The 26,009-nt window shown below is 35.6% G+C and overlaps 1 protein-coding gene across 1 annotated transcript in view; it reads left to right on the plus strand.

Moving 5' to 3' along the window:
• The window catches only part of rho-5 (rhomboid-5), a 464,881-nt gene that overhangs the window by 155,407 nt on the left and 283,465 nt on the right, over positions 1-26,009 (plus strand). Inside the window, exon 6 of the mRNA XM_090404834.1 lies at positions 908-1,068. Within this exon, the coding sequence (XP_090260960.1) occupies positions 908-1,068 (161 nt within the window). The remainder of the gene's footprint in view (positions 1-907; positions 1,069-26,009) is intronic.

Raw genomic sequence — 26,009 nt, forward strand, 5'->3', positions numbered from 1 at the left:
GAGAGAGAGGAGTGCTGAAGTGTTACTATGTCCTCCTAACTTAACTTGGAATGACCATGTTTCCTTACCTAAAATTTGGTAAAGTCTTATCTTTATTACTGTGAACAAATTTTTTTTTTATCATAATTATTGTGTCTGCGTTATATCTGCTATAATTATACCACTCTAGCATGTTGCTTGTTTTTTGAAAACCATTCTTGTTATTCTACCTTTTTGAATTGTCAGTTCAGTGAAAGTGATGGGTGAGTTTCAGATTGAAATGTTTTTGTAATTTAATTAATAAATGTTCTTGTGTTCATTCATTCAAATATTGTTTTAGTTGTATGACAACTGTCTCTAAAACTCATGACTTTTCACGTATGCTCTGGTTCTGTGATGAAATCAGTAGGAGCCTTGCCTGGGAAATTCTGTAGTTGCCATGACATTCTCATTTTGTATCATTGTTTTTTTGCTTTTGGTTTAAGCCAATATAGAGTATAATTTGTTTGGCTAAATCCCAAATTGCCAGTCCATCTTTGTTCATTATCCAGGTGGAAACTTAACAGAGAACACCACAAAAAAATGTGGAGTAGACGTTAGTTCAGAAGCCCTAGAAGGTTCTCCACATTCCTTAAAAGGCTATGTAGAGGTCTCTTCCCAGTTTTGACCCATACACAACCTTATGTAAAAAAAAAAAAAAAAAAAAAAGCAATCGTGTAATTGAATACAATTCATCATGTCAAAAATTCAGATTGCCTTCCCCATGTGCAAAAAATCATGTTAAGAAGTGAAGAAATGAGATTTTTTCTTAAATGATTTTATATATATACACACGCACACACTTTGTTATTGTTAACATAAAAACTTATTTTTTTACTCTACTTTGTCTGTCTTTTTGCATACTAATGACTCCTTTAAATACCTTTAGATGTTTCCAGATGTCAACCAGCTAGCAGATGAAGTATTCTTTGAAGAGCCAACTTGTAGTCTCTATGAGGAACATGTGCCAGAAAGCATCCCACCCTCCCATCTGCGATTAACCTTAACTGCAACTGTTCCTCTACACACGGATAATGTAGATGTGAGCAGGTAATGATACTTTCCAGATTTTAGAAAAGATTTATTGTATAAACTAAAAATTCATCATAGTATGAATCATTTTTTAAGCTAAATGACAATGATATAATTCTCGTTGTATTAAACTATTAAATGATTTACATTAGGTGCATTATTTATATCCATAAGATTCAGGCATGTTTATTTATTGCATATGAATTGGCTATTTTTAATTAATTTAGTTTAATTTAATCATTAAATAATCCATAATTTTTTCAATAATTAAAATTTTGATACTATAATATTATGATTTATCATTTTCCTCTTGTGGTGTATAAACTATACCTGAAGGGATGCACCAGATACTATATTATGATGGTCTCACACAATTAAAATTTCATGACTAGTTTCTGATTAGTAACATTCTTTGAACTTTATCTCTAATTTGTTAATTTTTGATTTTGTCAGCTCTTTATATTTTAATCTTCTAAAGCATTTTGCATCAACCTATATCTTCGTATTCATTCAGTATTGAAATGCTAGCAAACGACGGAGCACATCACGGAAAGGTGAAAGTTGGACATTGGCCAGAAGCATCTCTCATTTCTTATAGACTGTGGAGGTCTCCTTCCAGTTATCTAGCTTTGATCCTGACATGATTCATAGTATAATTAATGTGTTTATTATAATTTACTTCATTCATAGTTTTCAAAATATCTAGGGGAACTTTGTAAGGTCTCTCTCCAGTTATCTAGCTTAGATTCTTAAGTGACTCATAGTATGACTTATTATAATTCACTTTTATTTATAGTTTTCAAAATATCATGAACACCATGGTACAGGGTGAGTCAAAATGATATGAGTAACATTTAGAAACATTTATTTGGGGGGGGGGGGGGCACAAAAATATGAAACTTGCTATTTAGAACAACAACCCATAGTTTTTTTTTATATGATGCTTACGAAACTCCATTGTGCTTCATTATTGTGTTGTACATCAAAATAATACTGCATTTCCCACCAATATTTTCTGCCAAATAATAGTATCAGGTGCTCAGTTTATCTTTATTCATTGGAAAAATGCAAGTAAAATCAGATCGAGTAATCAAGTTGTAGGCCAGATTGTAGGTCCCACTCATCCAATCTATCAGCCAGGCAACTGTGTATTTGAAAGATTTGTCATGGCATGTTGAATGTGATGAGTTGCTCCATCTTTTTTGAAGGGAGCATTGGTTTTGTTTTTCAGGTAGCTGTGATAATAGTGTAAAAATATTCATAATTAATTAATAAATAATTATCTCTTAACAAATGGCATAGTCGAGTTACAGGATTGGTTGTGACTTAACTTTATTTTAAACTCCTGAAAGTAAATCTTGACTCAAGTGAAATGGCTACAGGAGACAGTAATTCTAGTAGTGAAGTTTCTTCAATTAAAGATGAGGAATTTTTTTAAGTTAGTTCATCCAAACTTTATAATATCTTCATTCTCAGGTGATAGTCATGAAAGCATAGAAACATTTTTTAGATATGCTGAAAAGATTAGAGATTTATGAAAATGGTCAGATTTTCATTTGTTAATTATACTTCGTAATAAATTATTGGGCAAAGCCAAAACTTTCGTAAACACATCCCCCTTTGCTGAGAGACACTGACAGTTATGCAACATTTAAAAGTTTGCTAATATCAGAATTTTCAAATGTGGGAGAATTATGACCTAACATTTGGAAAATTCATCAGTGTATTCAAGGTAATAGGGAGTCTGCTTCAGGGTATTACCACAGACTTTGGAGCATTGCTCAAATTTAATGTTTCATCTGAAGAGAAATCCACTTTAGAATGGTTGCTCTTTAATCAGTTTAGGCATGGCCTTAAAGATAATTTGAAAGAAATGGCATACAAGAAAAAGGTTCAAAATCTTGCACAATGTTTTCAGCTTGTTAGGGAAAAGGAAGAGAGACTTAATAATATATTTCATTCTACAAACAATAAACAGATAAACTCTTTTCAGTATAATGAGACTTATTCTCCTAACACAGTGGCTGTAGATAAAGTGAGAGAAGGTAAGTTTCAAAAATTAAAAGGTGCTAAGAAAAAGAAACAGTGTAAGAAATTTTCTGTGAATTTAACTGAAGATGTGCTAGAGTCTGAGTCCAAAGTAAAATCATATTATATGAGAAAAATAGAGGAACTAAAAGCATTTCTTAGTGAAGAAATAGAAAGACAGCAGAGACCAATAGTGAAAGATCAGGGACTTCTGTTTACAATGACATCTGATTTAACAATATCCAAGAATCCTATAGATAATCAGTCTTTCTCTTGCAAATCTAATGGTATTGACAAGAATAAAACATCTCAAAGGAGATATGCTCCAAAATGTTTTAGGTAATAAACTGGTCATTTTGCTATAGACTGTTATGTTAGGGATAGATTTTGTTTTCAACATAAATAATCTGAGAATAAAGGAAAATCTGGAAATAATTATTCCAATATCATACTGACAAGAACAGAAATGTCAAACTACTCATTAGACATGGGTAAAGCTAAAGGCAGCTCAAACCCTGAAAGAGAGTTTGATGTATCATTAGCTCCTTATGCTAATGGAGATAATCCATTGACAGTTCTACATGGATTTATTGAAAATGTGTCTTGTGAAATCTTACTTGATACAGGTGCACATATTTCACTCGTTTCTTATAGTTTGTTTAATAAAATTAACTCTAATTCCAAATGACATTTCAATTTTAAGTTATCCAATTAAGCTGAAATTTCTGATTTGAATCAGAAATTTCAGCAGCTGACAAGCAAATAAATGTTTTTATTTTAATTCCTTGTTTTCCTTTGAAAGTTTGTCATCCATTAGTAGTTCTTCCAGAATCTTCTAATCCAAATGTACAAGTAATATTTGGAATTGATTTTCTGAAATGGTATGTAATTTTGTTGATGGTAAAGTGTCCTTGTGTGGACTAGAATACTGTTTGGCGCAGGACATCAGGTAACAAAGGAAAATTAGAGCAGTTTTCTGAAATTTTTAACCACATTGATGATAATGATCAAGTGTTTAATATTGAGAGTCTAAAGAAAGATGAGCTGGAAAGCATTGAGGAAATAAAAGAGAACCTCCTGCAGAAATAATGAAATTTGCAAACACTAGTGAAGAAAGGAATAGAATTCTGAAATTCTTTAAATCTGCCTTCGAATTTTTTTCTGGTGTTTTCACAGAGGATATTGTTTCAGTGTCTTGCACTAATGCAGCAAAACACTATAATAAATTTAGTTTAATCCTTTATCCAAGTGTGTGCAAACAAAGTTTGCGCCTGAAAGTATCTTCAGGACTGGGGTAAAGTGGTACAACACCGGCCTGGCTCCCACCGAAGAGACCTCAATAAAGGTCGAAACTAGTCTGGGTAGTGGCCCTTCCCTTAATGCATAACATTATACATATTTGCAAGGAGATGTGTTTTGCATTATGGGAGATACTGAGATAGGAGTGTTGGTAGCTTGCTCCACCTTTGCAAGGAGTTGCCCAGTGTTGATGGTGGTTGTCAGTACCAGGAAAACAACCCCCAAAGATGGGGGTTGTTTTCCTGGTACTAATTGTGTATTCCATTCACAATCAAATACAGTCACTCCTCGACTTACATCCGTTCAAGTCATGTCCTTTCGAAGATACGTCCGTGATCCCATAATGGAATAAATAACATTTTCGACTATATTTTCGAACAAGATGCAAGCGAGCATATAGTAAAAAGATATTATTTAACAACAATGCATCATGCAATAATGCAGCAACAGCGCATTCAATGGCAACCTCCCTCGGCAGTCGGAACTTGGCTTCAACAGTTCCTCTGTTGATTTTGTGTTTGAAAATATGTTATTTGTGTATTTATTGCTAAATATTTCATGATATTTTGTGCAACATTGCCCCACACGGCGAATTAAAAAAAAAACTAGTGAAGAATCACAGAAAAAGAGAAGAGCAATTGATCTTGAAACGAAGTTTGAAGATCTAGGGGAAAAAATGCCCTAGCAGACAATTCACCCACAAAAAAAAAAAAAAAAAAAAAAAAAAAAGAAGCTGAAATCTTTGCCTGGTTTTAAAGATCTTAAAGACCGTGTTACGATTCTGTTAGGGGGTAATGTGGCTGAATATAAACTGAAACCATTTGTGACATGGCACAGTGACTCAAAAATTGTTTGCTGATGCCTTAATCAACTGTTTAAGGTCATGTTTCTTCCCCCAAACACTACTTCATTGAGTTCTAGTAGGGTTTAAGGCTTATTATCTATGGAGAACTTTTTCACAAGCCATTTCTGTAATAATGAAGGAAACGACCAAACTCTCTCATGCCTCTCATTCAATATTATGCTATTAAAAATGTTGTTGTAGTTTGGGACGAAGTGATCTGTCAATGTATGAGTGGCATATGGAAAAAGACATTAAAAAGGTTTGTGCACAATTTTGGAAGTTTTTTAAAAAAAAATGACGACATTTGTAAATTTAGTGAAGAAATAGTGGTCCTAGCAAACAATCTGAATCTCGAAGTGATGACGACGACATAGTTCAACTCAGAAAGTGCCCCTGAAGAGTTGACAATGAAGAATTGGTCAAACTGGTGGAACAGTGTGTTGCAGAAGAGGAAGAACAAGAAAAGGTAGAGGAAAAAGAGAAACAAGGAGAGGTAGTTAAACAATTCACAATGAAGGGTCTTGCAGAAATGTTCTCTGCAGTTAGCGATGTTCTCAAAATGGTTGAAGACATGGACCCCAGCGTTAAATGCTACCTATTAGTAGAAAGGAAAGTACATGATGTGTTTGCTTATAAACAAATTTATGATGAAAAGAAGAAGAATAAGAGGAATAAGCAAAGCACATCGGACATTTTCATCAAAAAAACAAAGGTTACACCAGAAGAGCCACAGCCTGGTCTTTCACATAGGGAAGGTAATGAGATGATTGTGGAAGAAGATTTGGGTGATTATTCTCCTGTTTTTATAGTGGCAGTAATGCACCGTACATTTTTATAATAAGGTTTAAAAAATAAAATGACAGTATACTTATTACTGTTAAGTCCCTAACCCCTATAACTCTGTTGATTTAATGTATTGACTTACGTCCTTCCTGATGGAATGGAACCCGGACGTAATTCAAGGGATGCCTGTAGCAGGAAAAGGAATAGTTTCAAACCTCATGTTTCAAATACACAGCAAGGGAGAAAATTAAATTCAGGTAAAACAAAATCTAATGCAAGAAATTCCAGAAATCCCAGGGTACATAATTCAGATAAGAGTGATGATGATAATCAAAAAGACTCTAACATGGATGAAATAATAGCAGAATATCATAGGTTAGTTAGCTTAAAGTAAAATACACCAGAGGAATGTGAAAATACCTCTAATTTAGTTAGTAAGGATAAAGAATCTCAGAAACCTGTAGAATTTGATTCTGATAGTGATGAATCTGTAGATTTAGAACATAATTCAAATAATTTAAATGAAATATTTGAGAAGTACAGAAATGAGATTTGTAAGTATAATGAATTGGAAGATGTAAATTTTGAATTATCTCTAGCATCAGATGATTGTAAAACTAGTACCCGTTCAAAGATTGTAAATAATGATCAGCACGAATCACGTTATTATTTAAGATCAAGGATTAAGCATTAAAAGTTTTGTTAGATGTAAGATAAATATTTAGATTTTTTTTTTTTTTAATTTCAGAGAAAAAGAAACTGATGTAAAATGGTTATAATTTAACATTATGAATATTTTTACAAATTGTTTATGTTAATGTATTATTAATTTTGTTTTCATAACACGTATATTGGCACTTGCGATGTGCCCGTTATTGATGTTATTTTGTCAAAATGAAATGTAAAGCATTAAAAAAATTTATATACTTACTGGATTTGGATAGTTGTGTTACTTGCATAAATTTTATTGTAGTTTAAAATTATCAAGTGTTGTGTTTTTTAAAGACATTCTTGTTTACGCTAACGGAGTCAACGTGACAGCCATTATACCTAACTTCTTGCCTGCCACTCACATATAGTGTGCATACTCACCGAGGAGTTTGATGCATGATTGACAGCTGACAGAAAGAACGTTCAGTATAAGGGTAACGAAAATAAAAGAAGATATTGCAATTGCCATTCTAAAGGAATGTTTGAAGAAACACTGATTGGAAAGTTTCATCTATTCTTAAGGATGTCTGATCTATCTATTATTTCTACTGGAAAAGGAGATGGAATTAGTGCAACTTAAATATGTTGTTTTTGAAGTAGCAGAAGAAACTTTTTTTCTCTGGTACAAAAATTAATAAATTGTGCATCAAACTGAATTGTAAGAGTATTTATACCTTCAGTAAGGAATAATGTTGTATACTACATACGGGTGATAAGAAACGATCCGATGGAAAGAAGAAGAAAATGCTTATATTTTCAGAAAAAGCCCTAACAAAGAAACTGACTATGAACATTTTTGTTGTTGTGAAAACAAGGTGTTTAGTCTGATAGACCTATTAAGTATATGTTAAACAATTCAGTAATAGAATGAGTCAGAGAATGGGTAATTTCTAAAGTAAGTTTATTTTAGGTGGTCTTGGATCCAGTATTTTGTAGTTATTTATGTAATTTTATTTTAATGTATATATTGCTTTAGTTTTATTAAATGTGTATATTTTTTGTATTTGGTCTTGAGTCAGTGATTTTCTGGATTCTGAAAGAAACAGTTAAAAGTCATTGCACCAATTGGAATTGAACCCTTGTGTAATAATAAACACTCCGAATAATAAAAAAAAAATGTTATAGAGATAATCTCATAACAAATGAGGATTGATAATTATCCAAACAATTGGCGCAAAGTATAATCAATAATCTGTTATCCAAACAAATGGCGTAGCCGACAGAATTGATAATTTTTAAAAATGGCAATTAATAATTAATAATCCATTCTCTTGTCTGTGCAGTTAGCCTAGTGACTTTGCACTTTGCAACCATATGCCTAGGGAAGGAGTGTCCTAGGTTTGATTCCCACTGGCAACGAGAGGAGCTTAAGGATCTTCCTCAGGCATAGCCAAGTTAGCCAGTCTTAGGTGTGGACAGCATGGTTTTTCTCCCCACTTTATCTGGGGTTTTTCATCCCGCAAACAGGCAAACCGGCCCCGTGAAAACACACACACACATGCAGTCAGGAATACCTAAGGCAATCCCTCCAGCCATAGGCCAGCAATGCCGGTCCTGAGCCCGGATAAAAACTAGGGGGATTGAGGTGGTGCTGTACTTCCCCGTAAAAGAGACTCACGGCAGTTGAATCACCATATGAAATTTAAAAAAATCCCTTCTTATAACAATAGCCACAGTTTCACTGTGCCTCAGTACACATGCGTCTCGTTTTTTTTTTTTTTTTTTTTTTTTTTTTTTCAAGAAAAGAATAGGCCACAGACATGACTTGAAAAATTTTGTGCTTACTCACCAGTTAGTCAGGCATCTCATAATTGGGCATTATTCTGGAGTTGTCTAATATATCATAATCACGTGTTTAATCCAGAATCTGGGCAGTGTATAAGCATTTGTTAATGCTATTGGCTAATTTTTACCATCTATAACTACCAGTGTTAAAGCAAGTATGTTAACTACTTGGGTAGTTAACATACTTGCTTACATACTGTTAACATACTGACAAATTTCAGGAAAGACAATGTATACTAGTATATTAATTAAAAACTTTAATTAATACTTTCTGTATTTCAGTAATGTTACATTACCATCTTCGGGGAACACAAAATAGTGATATGAGCAGACAGGCACTGACATTAAACAAATATGGTGGCTGAACCAAACAACTGCAGTCTATTACACTGCAGCAAGTATAAATATGAGAGATTATTCCTTAATCAGCATCATCTCTAAAAAACTCCCCAAATCTCAATAAATTTGGATGCATGAGACTGCCCCAAATATGGGAAGCTTGCATTCTAAGAACATCAGCCCAACAGCCAAGACAACCCAATTTAGCCAATTAGGGGGTACTTTTAGGACTCTAGAACCGACTTCAGTTGTTTTCTTCAGCTATATTTGTTTAGTGTTAGTGCCTGCATGTACATATCATTATTTTATATTCCCTGAAGATGGTAATGTAACATTACTGCAATATAGGAAGTATCAAAAGTTTTTAATTAATATTTCAGTATACGCTGTCTTTCACTAAAATCTGTCAGTTATGTATTACAATGTATAAGTTTACAAGAATTACTTGATATTAGCGTGTTTATCAGTCTGTGAAGAAAAAATCGTGCATATTCTTAATAATAAATCACCATTTATTATTATTATTAATGGTACTATTTTTCACTACATTTGTACATCTAACATTTATGTCTTGAATCACTTCTACAGAAAAAAAGGAAACAATTTTTTTCTTTGTCATTACGAGGGTGGTCTGAAAAGTTCTCGGCCTCGACCATACATGGCAACAGTATCGGCAAGATTTTTTTTTTTCTAATTTGGTACATCTATCATAAGTATCCATGTGAAATTGCAAGTCATTCTATCAAGTAGTTTGTTTTATACAGCTGCCTGAAGCAAACGTGTTGTCTGTATCCCTTGAAATGGATAAAATTGAGTATCGTGCGGTTATAAAATTTGTAAAAGAAGGTTTAAAGCCAAAAAAAATTCATTAGAAGTTCATAAAGATGTTTATAGGCACTCTTCTCCTTCATTTTTGACAATTAATAAATGGGCTGCCGAGTTTAAATGTGGATGTACCAGCCTTGAAGATGATCCACTTGAAGGATGTCCAAAAAGTGTAACAACACCAGAAGTCATTGTTCAAGTGCACGATATGGTCTTGGATGACTGGCAAGTCAAAGTGCGAGAAGTTGCCGAGATTATAAGCATTTCAAAAGAACGTGTAGGATATATTTTGTATGAAGAATTGCAAATGAAAAAGCTTTGGGCAAGATGGGTGCTTCGCTTGCTCACAGCAAATCAAAAATGCACTCGCATGAAAATCTCTGACCAGTGCTTGGAGTATTTTAACAAGAATAAAACTGACTTTGTGCATTGGTTTATTACTATGGATGAGACTTGGATTCACCATTACACACCAGAATCCAAACAGCTGTTGAAACAGTGGACAGAAGCCGGCTGTTCAGCAGCAAAGAAGACAAAGTCGATTCCATCAGCAGGAAAGGTCGTGGCATCGGTGTTTTGGGATGCTAAAGGCATTTGGTTTATTAATTATCTTGAAAAGGGTAAAACAATAACCAGGGAATATTGTTCCAATCTTAACCGGACGAAAAAATTTGTGAGAAAAGATCCGGTTTGCAGAAGAAAAAATTCATCTTTCATCAGGACAGTGCACTGCCCGCAAATGTGTTTTGGCAATGGGAAAATTAAGGGATCTGCACTATGAATTGTTGGAACATCCACCGTATTCCCCAGATTTGGCTCCCACTGACTTCTCTCTTCCCACAAGTAAAACTCTTCCTTGCTGGTAATCGTTTTTCTTCGAATCAAGAGGTGATTGCAGCTGTAGAGGGATATTTTGCAGATCTTACTGAGAACCACTACAGGTATTGGATAATGGTGCTGTAGGATCTCTGGAATAAATGTATTTTTTATTCCAGCCTTAAGGGAGATTATGTTGAAAAATAAAAATAATTTTGAAATTATAAATTCATTTTTTCATTGTTAGGCCGAGAACTTTTCAGACTACCCTCATATTAGGGTAGTCTGAAGGTCAAGGGGGGGGGGTAGATATACAGTCCTTAGTGAGGCAATTGAATGTAAGAATGAATATAATATGCTAGAGCAAATAAGGACAACAAACCAGAGTGGGATAGTTAACATAAGACATCAAGGTAGGGTTGGGGCTAATGTGGATCTTAAATTCATGTACACTAATACTAGGAGTATTAGGAACAAGAAGGAAGAGTTTTTGGCCATGGTTGGCACTTCCAGACCACAGGTTATTGGTATTAGTGAAACATGGCTGACTGTAGATGATATAGCTAGTGGGATTGAATGTGATGGGTATAGTGTGTTCAGGAATGAAAGAATAAAATGGGGGGAGGAGTATTGTTGATGATAGCTGATGAGCTACAGCCAAGGGGAATAGAAGTTGAATTGCAGGATAGAGAAAAGAGCACATTTGAGGCCATTTGGTGTGAGATTGTGGCTAGCAGAACTAAATATACAATTGGGTGCTGCTATAGACCAGGTGATGAAAAAGATGGTGGTGACAGTATGCACAAGCAAATAGAAGAAATGAGTGGAAGGAGGGTGATTATTATGGGAGATTTCAACTATGGTCGCATTGATTGGAGTGAGGAGAGGACACACGGGAGGAAGGAATTGGATTTTATGCGGTTATTAAGGGATAACTATCTGCGACAGCATGTAATGGAAAATATTAAGGGTCAGAGAGTGCTTGACCTAGTAATTACATCTGAAGATTTGGCTGTAACAAATATGACCACATTGCCACCAATCGGTGAGAGTGATCATAGGGTCTTGACTTGGGAGGTGGCTAAAGGTGTAGAATTTTCAATTAAGACAGGGTACATGTGGAATTATCGGGCTGGAAAGTATGACAAGCTTAGGAGTTTGATTGGCTCAGTGCCATGGCATGTACAACTGCAAGGACTAGAAGTTGATAGTGCATGGGAGGTAGTTAAGAAGTGCTTGCATGAAGCAATGGCTGACTGTATACCTAGAGTCCGAATAATAAATCAAGTAGGGGTTAAATGGATGAATAATACCATTAAGCTTGAGCTGCAAAAAAAGAAACAACCAAGGAGGGAATTTAAGGAGAAAGGTGACCGGCAGGCACATGAACGGTATAAAGCGCAGGCCAGAAGGGTGACGAGTGTGGTAAGAAAAGCAAAAAAGGATTACGAAAGAACATTGGCCATGCAGGCTAAAGAGAATCCTATACAGTTTTTTAGATATGTAGCAAGTAAAAGGAAAAATGTACATGGCAGAATGATTTTAAAGAATGCCGATGGTAGGGAGGTAACTGAATCAGTTGAGATAGCTGAGTTACTTAGTGAGCACTTTGCAAGAATATATCATCCAGGTGGTGACATTGCAGAAACGAATAAACCAGTAAATTATACGGGAATTGTAGTGAATGAAGTGGAGGTGAGTAGTCTATTGCATAACCTCAATGTCAATACATCTGTGGGATTGGATGGTATACCAGCTCGTGTCGTACGAGAAGCAGCTAAAGAATTGTCAGTACTCTTGACCATTTTGTTTAATTTGAGTCTCGGGTCTGGGTTAGTTCTGAGGGGGTGGAAAGAGGGTAAAATAGTTCCACTGCATAAAGGTGGTTCCAAGACTGCTGTTGTAAATTACCGACCGATTAGCATATCAGGAATCATTGTCAAGGTCTTAGAGAAATTAGTCAAGAAAAGAATACAGGATTGGATAGATGAAAATGGGATATTTTATGGGGGACAACATGGTTTTGTGAAGGGTAGATCATGCCTCAGTAACTTGCTCACATTTTATAACACAGTGACGGCTGAACTGGATATGGGTAATGGGTTTACAGTGATACTACTGAACCTTGCCAAGGCCTTTGACAGGATACCACATGGAACCCTAATCAGTAAACTGGAGCAGATGGGGATGGATATAGGGTTGGTGAGACGGATAGGAGGGTGGTTGAAGGAGAGATACCAGAGAGTGGTTTATTCAGGAGTGGAGTCTAAAAGACTGCTTGTGACTAGTGGTGTGCCGCTGGGCTCTGTTCTTGGACCACTGCTTTTCAATTTGTTCATCAATGATATAGGAAAGGATCTGAGAGGAAGTGTTCACTTGTTTGCTGATGATGCAAAGTTGGGTAGAGCAATTGTGAGTGCACAGGATGTCAAAATTTTACAGGATGATTTGGATAGTTTGGAACACTGGACTAGGAAAAATGGATGTCAGTTTAATGTGGAAAGTGTAAGGTTATGCACTTTGGGGTGAAAAGAACAGCAGCAGTATATCGCATTGGTGGAACCGTACTCCAGGAGATTCATGAGGCCAGGGATTTGGGAGCGTTGGTGGATAGGGAGTTGAAGTTTAGGGGGCACATTGCAAAAGTGACTAAAACAGCTCACCAAATCACTTGGCTTATGAAAAATACTTTAACATGCAGAGACAAACAAGTTGTTGTGCCTCTGTATCGAGCCTTGATAAAACCCCATCAAGACTTCTGTGCCTAGTTATGGGCACACCAGGGTTTCTTCGTGATGGGGAGGAAGTGGAGAGGGTCCAGAGACGAGTGACCAAGATGATAGCAGGTCTGTGGAATGAACCTTATGAGAATAGGTTGAGGATTTGTGGGTTGCAGAAATTGGATGATAGGCGAAGGAGGGGTGATATGATTGAGACATTCAAATTACTAAAGGGTTTTTATAAGATTGATCCAGATGATATTTTTGAAAATATGACTGGTGGTGGGAGGACTAGGGGCCATGCATGGAAGCCTGGCAAGAGTGTGGTTGACAAGGGTGTTAAGAGCTAGGTTTTTTACTTGGAGAGTGGTGAATGAGTGGAATATGCTTCCAGAGTCTGTTGTGGGTGCTACGACCGTGAATGAGTTCAAGGCAAGATATGATAGATACTGTGTGAATGTTGAATAGTTGTTCCAGACATGATGTTAGGACCTCCCTCGATGAGTCTATCGACTCCTTGGAGTTTCTCGGAACAATAATAATAATAATGATATAAACAAACATTCAAAATGTGCGATTTTCTTTTCTTGACTCCTTGTATAATAAACTATAACACTTTTTATGAATGTTAGTCAAGTGAGTTTTAATTTTTCGTCCTACTAGTTTCACCGAATTTTGCTATCGGCATCTTCAGGGATACAATTGGTAAACGATATGAAATTAACAGACTAGGTTTTAACTGACAGTTCTAATTCATACAAAATTAGTATTGTGCAAGACAACGCGCGTCTCGGGAACATGATTTATTTGTTACGAGACAAAAAACAGTCTACAAACAACTTACTGGATTAGCCACGGGTAGCCCCCCCCCCCCTCTCTCTCTCTCTCTCTCTCTCTCTCTCTCTCTTGTGCTGACTTAATCATGGAAGACCTTTAGGATAAAATCTTATCTCAAATTACCCCAAAACCGAAAACTTGGTACAGATATGTAGATGACATCTTTATCATTTGGAATCGTACAAAAGAAGAATTAATGGATTATCTCAACCAAATCAATAGTTTCCACCATATCATCATATTCACATTAGAAATTGAAAAAGATGAGAAACTTCCATTCCTAGACATCCTAATAAAGAAACAAACCAATAACAGTATCAACCTGTCTGTGTATAGAAAACTTACGAATACCATTTCAACTCGTCACATCATATATCCCAGAAACTTAGCATTATCCATATGCTTAAGAAAAGAGCTGTACGGTACACCACAGACCAGGATGACTTACAAAAAGAATTAACTACAATATCCAGAGAGCTATTCTTGAATGGTTATCCTAAAAGACTCTCTTTTCGGATATACCACAAAGACAACGTGATGACACCCAATACATCAGTACTATAACTATTCCATTTGTCAGCAGCATTTCCAGAAATTGGCTATCCTTCTAAAACTACACAATATTAAAGTAGCATTCAAGCTGGTCATTACTATTCAAACATTTTTAAGGTCATCGAAAGACCCTCATCCTTTCTACAAGTACTCTGGAGTATATAATATACCTTGCTCCTGTGGTGTTAGTTACGTTGGGTCAGACCTCTAGAAACTTTGAAACGAGACAGAAGGAGCACATAGACTATGTTAGAAACAACAGACAAGATATTTCAGACCTTTCTTCCCACTTTACCTCTACCAACCATCTTATTGAGTGGAATAAGAGTCATATGCCCTATATAGAAGAGAGCTACCATTCCAGAACCTTCAAGGAGGCTGCTATGGTCGCCCGTTCAACAGGAAACCTAAATAAGAATCAAGGTCTAATCCTACTGGAAATTTGGAAAATTTTAATTAGATCACTAAACATCAAAGAAATGAACTTTCACGCCAATTACATTATGTCTCGTAACAAATAAATCATGTTCCCGAGACACGCGCATTGTCTCTCACAATACTAATTTTGTATGAATTAGAACTGTCAGTTAAAACCTAGTCTGTTATCTTCATATCGCTTACTAATTGTATCCCTTAAGATGCTGATAGCAAAAATCGGTGAAACTAGTAGGACGAAAAATTAAAACTTAATTAAATATTAATTAAAAATAATTAATATTTATTTAACTTATTTGCTATAATAAATTTAGTTTAATCCTTTATCCAACTGTGTGCAAACAAAGTTTGCACCTGAAAATATCTTCAGGACTGAGGTAAAGTGGTGCAACTCCTTGCAAAGGTGGAGCAAGCTACCAACACTCCTATCTCAGTATCTCCCATAATGCAAAACACATCTCCTTGCGGATATGTATAATGTTATGCATTAAGGGAAGAGCCACTACCCAGACTAGTTTTGACCTTTATTGAGGTCTCTTCAGTGGGAGCCAGGCCCAAGTGGAGATACCAGGCAGAAGCATTAGCAAGGTCATCTCCTCCTATAGGAGATGCCAAATGGTGTGCCACCTTTTTATTAAATTACTCTGGATTTAGAGAAAGATGTTGAAAGTTTATTTTTCACTCGGTCAGACTATAATAAATTTAGTTTAATCCTTTATCCAAGTGTGTGCAAACAAAGTTTGCACCTGAAAGTATCTTCAGTAAACTAGGGTACTGAAGATAAAGTGTTGTACCACTTTACCCCAGCTTACTGAAGATACTTTCAGGTGCAAACTTTGTTTGCACACACTTGGATAAAGGATTAAACTAAATTTATTATAGTCTGACCGAGTGAAAAATAAACTTCAAACTTAGTTGCTATTTCACCAGTATTATATCCAGCATCTTCAGAGCACAAAAACCGTTTCTTACAGTACACGAACAGCCACAGTTTGGTTAACAGGGGACCAGTTTAAAAACTGTAACACACAACACAAGGATCTAAAATCCTAATTGGTACCATTCTGTTGTTGGATAAAGAGGGGGGGGGGGAAACCAGTATGAATTTGATCTTAAAATGACTGTCTCCCAGATTTTTGGTATAATGATACAGCCATACTTGTTGTGGTCGGAGAATGTTTTAAAGCTGCTGCTGATTCAAAAAACAGTCTCTCTCTCTCTCTCTGACATTTATAATGACTTCTGTAGCACTTTTGTTTTCTGCCATTTGATATTGTGTGAATGGGTATCCAAGGCATGGTCCACTGGTCCCGATTTGCTATAACGATAATGCCAAATCAATTTTTATGTTCTACAAGGTGAATTCTTCCTGCTTGTCTATAGTAAGCAATGTCACAAGTGCATAGCTTACTATGGACCTAGTTTATTAGTTCCTTGTGTGGTCCGTTACAATTTATATGATTATTTTTCCAACCCTTGCCATAGAGTTTATCACAGATTTAGGGTAAAAAAAATCATCATGAGCAATGTGTGTGTGGGTTTTCAGAACCCTTTTAATCCTCCATATATCTCTTCTAGAGTTTTCTTTAAGGGCTTTAGGAGTGGAGTCACTTAAAAACCATAGCCAGATAATTGAGAGGAGACTTCCACATAGCCTTTGATGAATGCCGAGAACTGACTAGGGCTTCTGATCTAATGTCAAATGTTTTGATTTCCATTTCCTTGCCTCCAGGTAGAGTCAGAAAATCCCCTGAACCTCCTTGGTTGAGTGCTTCATCAGATGATCCATCAATGTAGGCAATTGACATGGTTTGGATTGTTTAAGTAGTGTATAGTGTCAAGTCCTTTTCTTTTATTTTCTTGCTGTGATTCCTTTTTTGAACAAGGTTCGAAAGAATAGCGGAAAAGAATGGCTCTTTGCTTATTTCTATGGATAGATGCTCTAAGTCAATCTGTTTTCTAATTTCTTGATCATATTGTAAGTAGATGATCTCTTTAGTCTAGATTTTCTTGTGTCTAGGCATCGATAGTCCTGAGTGAGATGTGATCCTGTTGGTGGCTCCTGATTATGTTAGTGAATTTAACTGTGGAGAGGTTTCTTCTGTCTTCTAGTATGTGAAGCCCACACTCTTGTTGAGCTTTAAAATTATTTGTGGATGAGACTGCACCTATGATAATTTTTGCTGCACTTGATTGCACTCTGTCAAGTTTTTCTTTTGAGCTAGTAGAAGCTGGAGTCCAGATTTCCTTAGTGGGTCATATGAGTGCCCTATATGTAGTTTTGAGTGTCTTCGGTTTTGTACCCCACTTTGTTCCGCAAAGCCTTTCGATGATATTAAGCTTTTTAAGAGCTTTATTAGATATATTTGTAATATGAGTTGTAAATCTCAGTTCAGTGTCTATGGTTAGGCCTAAGTATTTTACAGACTGTTTTTTTCTATTTTGGTATTATATATTTTGATTTGAGGGTTCTACTTGTGTCTATTTTTTCTATCAGTGGAGAAGAAGATGCTCAGTTTTATGTTTTCTGGGTTTATTTGTAGTTTAAGTTCCTTTGCCCAATTTTCTAAGCCTTTTTTGAATTATTTAGGACTTTTTCAGATCGAAAAAGACTTAGGACTTTCAGATTGTTGTGGATTACTGCTTGTGTGCCAGATTGCTATATCATCTACATAGCATGCTATTTTTGTGTCCTTTATTAAGTGAGGATGGATATTGTTCATATAGATGAGAAATAGGAGTGGACTTAAAACAGAACTTTTGTGGAAAGTTTATTTTTCACTTGGTTAGAGTATAATAAATTTAGTTTAATCCTTTATCCAAGTGTGAGCAAACAAAGTTTGCGCCTGAAAGTATCTTCAGGACTAGGGCAAGGTGATACAACACCAGGGCAACTCGTTGCAAAGGTGTAGCAAGCTACCAACACTCCTGTCTCAGTATCTCCTTTAATGCAAAACACATCTCCTTGCGGATATGTCTCATGTTATGCATTAAGGGAAGGGCCACTACCCAGACTAGTTTCGACCTTTATTGAGGTCTCTTCAGTGGGAGCCAGGCCCAAGCTGAGATACTAGGCAGAAGCATTCGTAGGTCATCTCTACCTATAGGAGTTGCCAAATGGCCCTTCCCTTAATGCATAACATGAGACATATCCGCAAGGAGATGTGTTTTGCATTAAAGGAGATACTGAGACAGGAGTGTTGGTAGCTTGCTACACCTTTGCAATGAGTTGCCCTGGTGTTGTATCACCTTGCCCTAGTCCTGAAGATACTTTCAGGTGCAAACTTTGTTTGCTCACACTTGGATAAAGGATTAAACTAAATTTATTATACTCTAACCAAGTGAAAAATAAACTTTCAACATCTTTCTCTAAATCCAGAGTAATTTATTAAAAAAGGGTGGCACACCATTTGGCAACTCCTATAGGTAGAGATGACCTACGAATGCTTCTGCCTAGTATCTCAGCTTGGGCCTGGCTCCCACTGAAGAGACCTCAATAAAGGTCGAAACTAGTCTGGGTAGTGGCCCTTCCCTTAATGCATAACATGAGACATATCCGCAAGGAGATGTGTTTTGCATTAAAGGAGATACTGAGACAGGAGTGTTGGTAGCTTGCTACACCTTTGCAACGAGTTGCCCTGGTGTTGTATCACCTTGCCCTAGTCCTGAAGATACTTTCAGGCGCAAACTTTGTTTGCTCACACTTGGATAAAGGATTAAACTAAATTTATTATAGAACTTTTGTGGGACTCCAGCCCAAGTTTGATGCATGTTGGGATAAATTCCATTAAATTTTTACTTTCATTTTCTTCCTTTCATGAAATCTGAAATCCAAATTAATGCATTCCCCCTTATTCCAGTATTGTATGCAATTTTTATTAACTTTTATCTCTGGACATGATCATAGGCAGCTGTGAGCTCCAAGAATATTGCTGTTGTTTCTGTATGCAGTTTGGTAGAAGTTTATCTTGTTATTTTCTAAGAGCCAATTCATAAGTCTGGTATATATTATTCTTTCGTTTAGTTTACAGAGAGTGCTAGTCAAAGCTATTGGTTAAAGTCACGAGGATTTTTGTTAGGTTTTAGGAAGGGTATAATGACTGATGTTTTCCAGATTTTTGGTAGTTTACCTGCATTCCAAGAGGTGTTACATATTTTCAGAAGGACATTTTTGGCTATTTTCCCCATTTTTTTAATCATATGTCCAAAGATAAGATCAATTCCGGGTGTTTTGTCAGAGTCAATTTGACTAATTGCTGTTTCTAATTCTGTCATTGTGAGGTCCTGAATAAAGATTTCTTCTGAGGGATGGATTCTATATTGTATTAGCAGCTGTTTTGCAATTTTCCTGCACTTTTTGTCTTCTTTGTTGTATTGCAGCTTGCTTGCATTAGAGTAATGTTTTGGCTGTTTATTTGCTGTTGCTGTATTGGTTCCCAAGGATACTGTGTTTGAAGAGTGATCAGTATCCGGAAGTGTTGCGTTGTTTAATAATCTGATGATGTTCCAGTGTTGTGAGTCTTTTCTTGGGTCTAGTCTATTGGAGAATTCTTCCCACTTTTTTTGTTTGCAGTTAGAAATTTCATGTTCTATGTTTTGAGTTAATTCTGTTAACTTCTTTCTGTTGTCTTCTGTATTATTTTGTTTTAACTGTTCGTTGATAATATCTCTTTTAGTGATCATAGCACTGATATTGTGATCTTTCCAAAATGGAACCTAGTTGTTTTTCCTGAGACCTCTGGGAATTGAATTGGGAATTGCAGCTTTCTGTATGTTGTTAGTTAGTTATAGTAGTTGCTGATCAAGTTCTTTACTAGTGGGTGTGCCAGTGCAATTGTTTCTAATAGTTGTGTGTATTTAGGCCAATTTGCTTTTCTGAAGTTTCAAGATTTCTTAGTCTGTGTTTTTTGGTGTATCTGCAAATTAATGGTTGTGATAAGTCTTTCACTGATGGCATTCTTTAGTCTTCTCCACTGGGTAAGACTCACAGTTTCATAATCTACTACTGTGATGTCTAATGCTGATTCTGTGCCTGCTGTTTTTGACAGATATGTATTTTGCCTGCTGTTTATGATTTAGATCATCAGTTATGTCTTCTATTTGTGCTCCTTTCTGATCTAATTGTGGGGAGCCCTAAGTTGGGCTTTTGGCATATAGATCTCCTTAAAGGATCTTTGTGTCTGATGTTGTTTGACTTAGTTGTTGAGTAATTCTGTATTTATATCTGTGTTATCTGGGCATTATGCATTGAATATTGTAATAATGCGTTTTGGTAGAAATATCTTGACTGCTTGAGCCTCTGTGTTACTATTTATACTGCTGTTTGTAGTTGATACGATTTCTTTATATTTGATGTGTTTGGTCCGTAGGAGTATAGCTAGACCCTGCCAGAACGATCCAGTCTGTCTGTCCTTAATGTTGAATAGCCTTTGATTTGAAGCTTCAGATTTTGTTTTAGTTTTGTTTCTTGTAAGCATGCAATGTGGATGCTATTTTTGTATAAAATGTTCTGAAGTTCTTACATCTTTTTTTGAGTGCTGTCGATGTTTAGCTGAAGTATGTTGAGAGTCCTCGTAGCATATTTATCATTGAGATTCCGCAGTTCTCGACGCGTCGGCTACCCCGGACGCGGTAGTAAGTTTGTGACAGAATAGACGCTCTTCATGGAATTGGGTTTGCCAGAGCCCCGTTAGCCAGAAATTTTCAGAGTTCTCTGCACGGTTTGATGTAACAATCCAAGTGAAAAAAAAAAAAAAAAAAAAAGTGGTAGTATGATTAGACAAAAGAAAATTTTGGTAAGATACTAGAAAGTTTTCTGGTGATGTAATCCTCCAACTCTTAAAAAAATTTTAAAAAAAAGCAGAGGCAGGATTGAGCAAAAAAAATTTTCATGCTATCGCATTGGTGCTTCAAACCCCTACTTCTTGCCATTTCCATCTTGCACGTGGGCAGATGTCTCGGATGTGGGGTTGGACTTCTGCAAGGCGCTGACTTTTATTTGCTAAGAATTTTTGATATGCTTTCTTCTTTTCCTTCACTACTTTTTTAACTTTCTGTGTCTGCCATGGAGTTCTGATTTTTCTATCCTTGCACACAACCTCACTGCCTCTCTGATGCCGCTCTGGCTAAATCAATCGATGTTTTTTTTTCAGAGCTTGCCACCGAATCTCCAAGGTTCGATTCCTGTTCTTAAACACTTTCATTTTCATTTGAATAATGTTTGTATATTTTAGTCTACAGTTCACATCTGAGAGCTGCTCAACTTTATTTGCTTTAAACTTTCTTACATGTTCTTCTTTTCAATATGAAATTCAATTTTATACTCCTCAAGACTAAATGGTGATCACTTCTAGTTTCAAATCCTCTGTACACTCTAGTGTCCTGCACCAGGGAGAAAACATCACTATCAACAATAACATATTCAATGAGACTTTTCTTATTCCTTCCTCTTCTCTCCATGTGAATTTGTGCACATTTTTATCTTGGAACATGGTGTTAGTATATAGCCAGTCCATGTCCTGAGCAGAAATCCAACAGGTATTTGCCATTATTATTAGCTTTGCTCTTTTCTTTGAATTTTCCCAATATATTTTTGTATGTCTGACAGTCATTTCCTACTCTGCTATTTAGATCCCCAACAAGGACTAACTTTCCCCTTTTCATTGTGTCAGTTGCTTTCTCTAAAGTTTCAAAGTAACTTCTACCTTAGTAGAACCTTTTTTGGGACCATAGGTACAAATAAGTCTCATTGTCCAGTTCCCCATTCTGATATTTGCTCACATCACTCTACTTGAGACTGCCTGCCATTCAAGATTAGCCTCGTATTTAGTGTTGAATACTATGGCCACTCCTTTTTCTTGATTGTCATTGCCTGAATATAACATTTTGTATTTATTACTCAGAAAGATCTCGCCAGTTTTTGTCTTTTTTGTTTCAGTCACCCCTATTATGTCAATCTGGTACTTATCCAGTTCCTCTGCTAGCTTCATTTCTTTGCCATTCAGGCTTCTTACGTTGATAGTACCGATCTTGAACTCTGGTAATGTTGAGTTGGGATATGTTTTAGGTTCCAGAGACTAAAAGCTTAGAAATGGAGGACAGAATACTATAAAAAGGAATTAAAGATGACATGAAAAGTGAAGATATTCTAGATGTCTGGTTTAATTACTGTTCATTAAATATGGCCTCTTGCTACTTGTTAAATAAAACAAGCAGTGAGAGAACAATAGTAGAAACTATTCAAGAGGAATGCAAATAATAGAACATATTAGTATTTGAGGTATTAAAAAAACTGTCACTAGTCTGAAATGTGGAAAGGCAGCTGGAATAGATAATATTCAACCAGAAATGCTCAAAATGGAGCTACTAAAGTTTTGCAGTGACTACACTGCATAATTCATTGAAATGGCCTGGTGAGTGATTGAATTCTTTAATGACTGGAGTGGAGCTGTCATGTTATCCATCAATAAAAAGGGAAATAAATTTGAATGTCAGAATTACAGAGGAATTTCCTTATTTAGTGTTCCAGGTAAGATTTATGCAAGTATGCTTGAGAAGAGGTTAAGAAAAATTCTGGGAGAAACTTAGAGAAGAACAAACTCCAAAAATTTGGAGGAAAGAGCAAAGTTAATAATAATAGTAAATACCAGCTGGATTTCTGTTCAGGACATGGACTAGTTATTACTAATACCATGTTCCAGCATGGTGCGCAAATTGTGCACAAATTCACATGGAATGAAGATGCAAGAAATAAAAGTATTATTGACTGTGTTATTGTTGATAGTGATGTTTTCCCACTGGTTGAAGATATAAGAGTATACAGGGGAATTGAAATTGGATGTGATCACCATTTGGTTTTGAGCAGGATAAAATTAAATTTCATATTGAAAAGAAAGTTGTGTAAAACATTTTTAAAAAACAAATCAAAGTTCAGCAGCTTTTGAATGAACTGTAGACTCGGATACATAAACTTTATTTTAAAAAAAATGAAAGAGTTTGAAAACATGAACAAAATCTTCAAGATTCACAGGCAAAGATTGAGGTAGAGAGGCATATGGTCAGGTATTCTGCAAGGATAGGAAAATCAGAACTCCATGTTGGTCTCAAGAAGGAAGTTAGAGGCAGAGAAGGAAAATAAAAAAGCATATTGAAAATTTCTGGCAAGTAAGAATCTTATGGGGGGAGGGGTTGGAATGTTCTGACCAACACCTGGAACAAAAATGATATTAAAGCAACTGACATAACCACCAAAAAGAGCATACTAGTAGCAGAGATGAAAGTAACTTATGTTCTCACATTCATATATCCTTGTATGTTCTTTCTTGTGGTTATATCAGTTGCTTTAATATCATTTTTGTTCTTGGTATTTATCAGAACTTTCCAGCCCCCCCCTGTATATCCTGAGAGAATACAGAGCAAAATGTAAGAATGCAAAGAAATGTGTAAAACCAGTTAAGCAAATGTCAGGTAGGATTTGTCAGTTTTTAAAAACCATTTTTTTTTTGGATAAATTTGTAAAATTTGAAAACCAGGTTTTAAATTTAAAAAATCGGTTTTAGATACTAGAATTGATATGTAAAAATTATTTAATTAAAAATGTTAACATTTTGACTTGAAGTCGCCTTGGGCACAAGCATATTGTAGTAAAGCTAATTTTCATGAGTCAGGCAAATGTGTGACATGCAAATGCAGTTATTGATGTGTTATATAAAAACAAAGAAATCGCTGAAACTGATATATATGTTACAAGTGAGGAATCGGAAGATGACATAGTGTGAAGAGGACAGTGGCAAGGATTTTTTAAATTCTCTTGATCTAGATAACGACTGTGGATTCCCTATGTTGTCTGACAATTACAAACAATCAATTTCTGAAATTAGAAAAATTTACAATTTTTTTAGAAAATCTCCCGTAAGAGATAGCATCCTTCAGAATTATGTAAAACAAGAGAAAGGAATTAAGTCTGATTCTTGACTGCCAAACGAGATGGAATAGTTTAGAGCCCATGATTGAAAGATTTATAACATTAAAAGAATGTGTTTTTTAGCTTTGAATGATATTGGTGATTCTCATATGTGGAATGAAGCTCAATATCCTAAAATCATGGAGCTTCTTAAAGTGTTGGGACCAGTACATCCAGCATCTGAAGCCTTAGAGCAGCGAGATGCCAATTTATTAACAAGTGAAGGCATATTTGAATTTCTGTTAAATGAACTAAAAAAAATTTAAAAACTGAAATTAGTTCCAAATTATTAAATGTTTTAGAAGTACGAATTCAAGAAAGAAGACAAGTTAAATTGGTAACCCTTTTGCTATATTTGCAAAATCTACAAAACATTTCAACAATGAAATCTAGTGTGTTTCCACTGGCTTCAAAACTCGATATTATTAAGTTATCTGGAAAAATATTGTCTAGAATATATCGGAGACGGAGAAACTATTAATTCAGGGGCAATGCTCTAAAAGAAGCCATGGAAAAATCAATTCGTAGACACTGAAGGCCGAATTTTCAGTATTTGAGGCAACCAATAAAAGAACAAAGAATTTAGATTTATTATTATTATTTATTTATTTTTATTATTATTATTTGACACCTCCAGGGAGTCCAAAGACTCATCGAGGGAGAGTGTGCCAACAGCATCGAACGATTGTCCTCTTCCAACTACTGACCGCGCTCAAACTTACTCAACTGAGCCATTAGTAGCAGAGGCTCTACCAATCGACCAACCTTTGCCTTGATGCCCTGAAAACAATAAAACCAAGTTCAGTAGCCAGTGAGAGAGTATTTTCTATTTCAGGCAGTTTTGTATCTAGAATAAGAACAAGATTAAGTAATCATACAGTGAACATGAAATCATATTTCCTGAAGAAAAAGACTAATAGAAAAATAAAAATTTATAATTTATATTTTGTATGGATTTTAGTTATTTTTTATTTGGTTTTGCTTGGAGTATATTTTATTTTGTTATTTAAATTAAGGGAATATTAAATCCCACATAGTTTTAAAACCGAATAAGAAACTCAAAGATTGGAATCAGAGAGTTTCTTGCTGAATATAGTAAACTATAAAGTATCGGTGACACTAGCGTTAGCAAATGCAAGTGATCCTAGTACGTAGTACAATACCAGGGCAGCTCGTTGCAAAGGTGGAGAAGTTCAGATCGCTATTCTTAGGTATTTTCCATAATGTAAAAACACATTTCCTAGGAAATGTATGTTGTTATTACATTATGGAGGGAGGTCACTACCCAGACCGGTTTCAGCCTTTTTTGAGGCTTCATCAGTGAGTAGCTAGACCTAATAATACCAAAGTGTATAGCGAAAAGAACTTATATACTCTGCGAACGAGTTATCCAAACAGGTGCATCCATTAAGTTACTTAAATATAAAGAGCTAATAAGCTTCATTTCGGCAATGAAAACATTACTTAAATTAAGGGGATATTAAATCCCACATAGTTTTAAAACCGAGTAAGAAACTCAAAGATTGGAATCAGAGAGTTTCTTGCCGAATATAGTAAACTATAAAGTATCGGCGACACTATCGTTAGCAAATGCAAGTGATCCTAGTACGTAGTACAATACCAGGGCAGTGTCGGCTAGTGTCGCCGGTACCTTATAGTTTACTATATTCGGCAAGAAACTCTCTGATTCCAATCTTTGAGTTTCTTATTCGGTATTAAAACTATGTGGGATTTAATATCCCCTTAATTTAAGTAATGTTTTCATTGCCGAAATGAAGCTTATTAGCTCTTTATATTTAAGTAACTTAATGGTTGCACCTGTTTGGATAACTCGTTCGCAGAGTATATATGTTCTTTTCGCTATACACTTTGGTATTATTAGGTCTAGCTACTCACTTATGAAGCCTCAAAAAAGGCTGAAACCGGTCTGCGTAGTGACCTCCCTCCATAATGTAATAACAGCATACATTTCCTAGGAAATGTGTTTTTACATTATGGAAAATACCTAAGAATAGCGATCTGA

Source organism: Typopeltis vanoorti, chromosome 15 (assembly GCF_054136105.1).
Source record: "Typopeltis vanoorti isolate ZY-2024b chromosome 15, IOZ_Tvanoo_1.0, whole genome shotgun sequence".
Taxonomy (NCBI): Eukaryota; Metazoa; Arthropoda; class Arachnida; order Uropygi; family Thelyphonidae; genus Typopeltis; species Typopeltis vanoorti.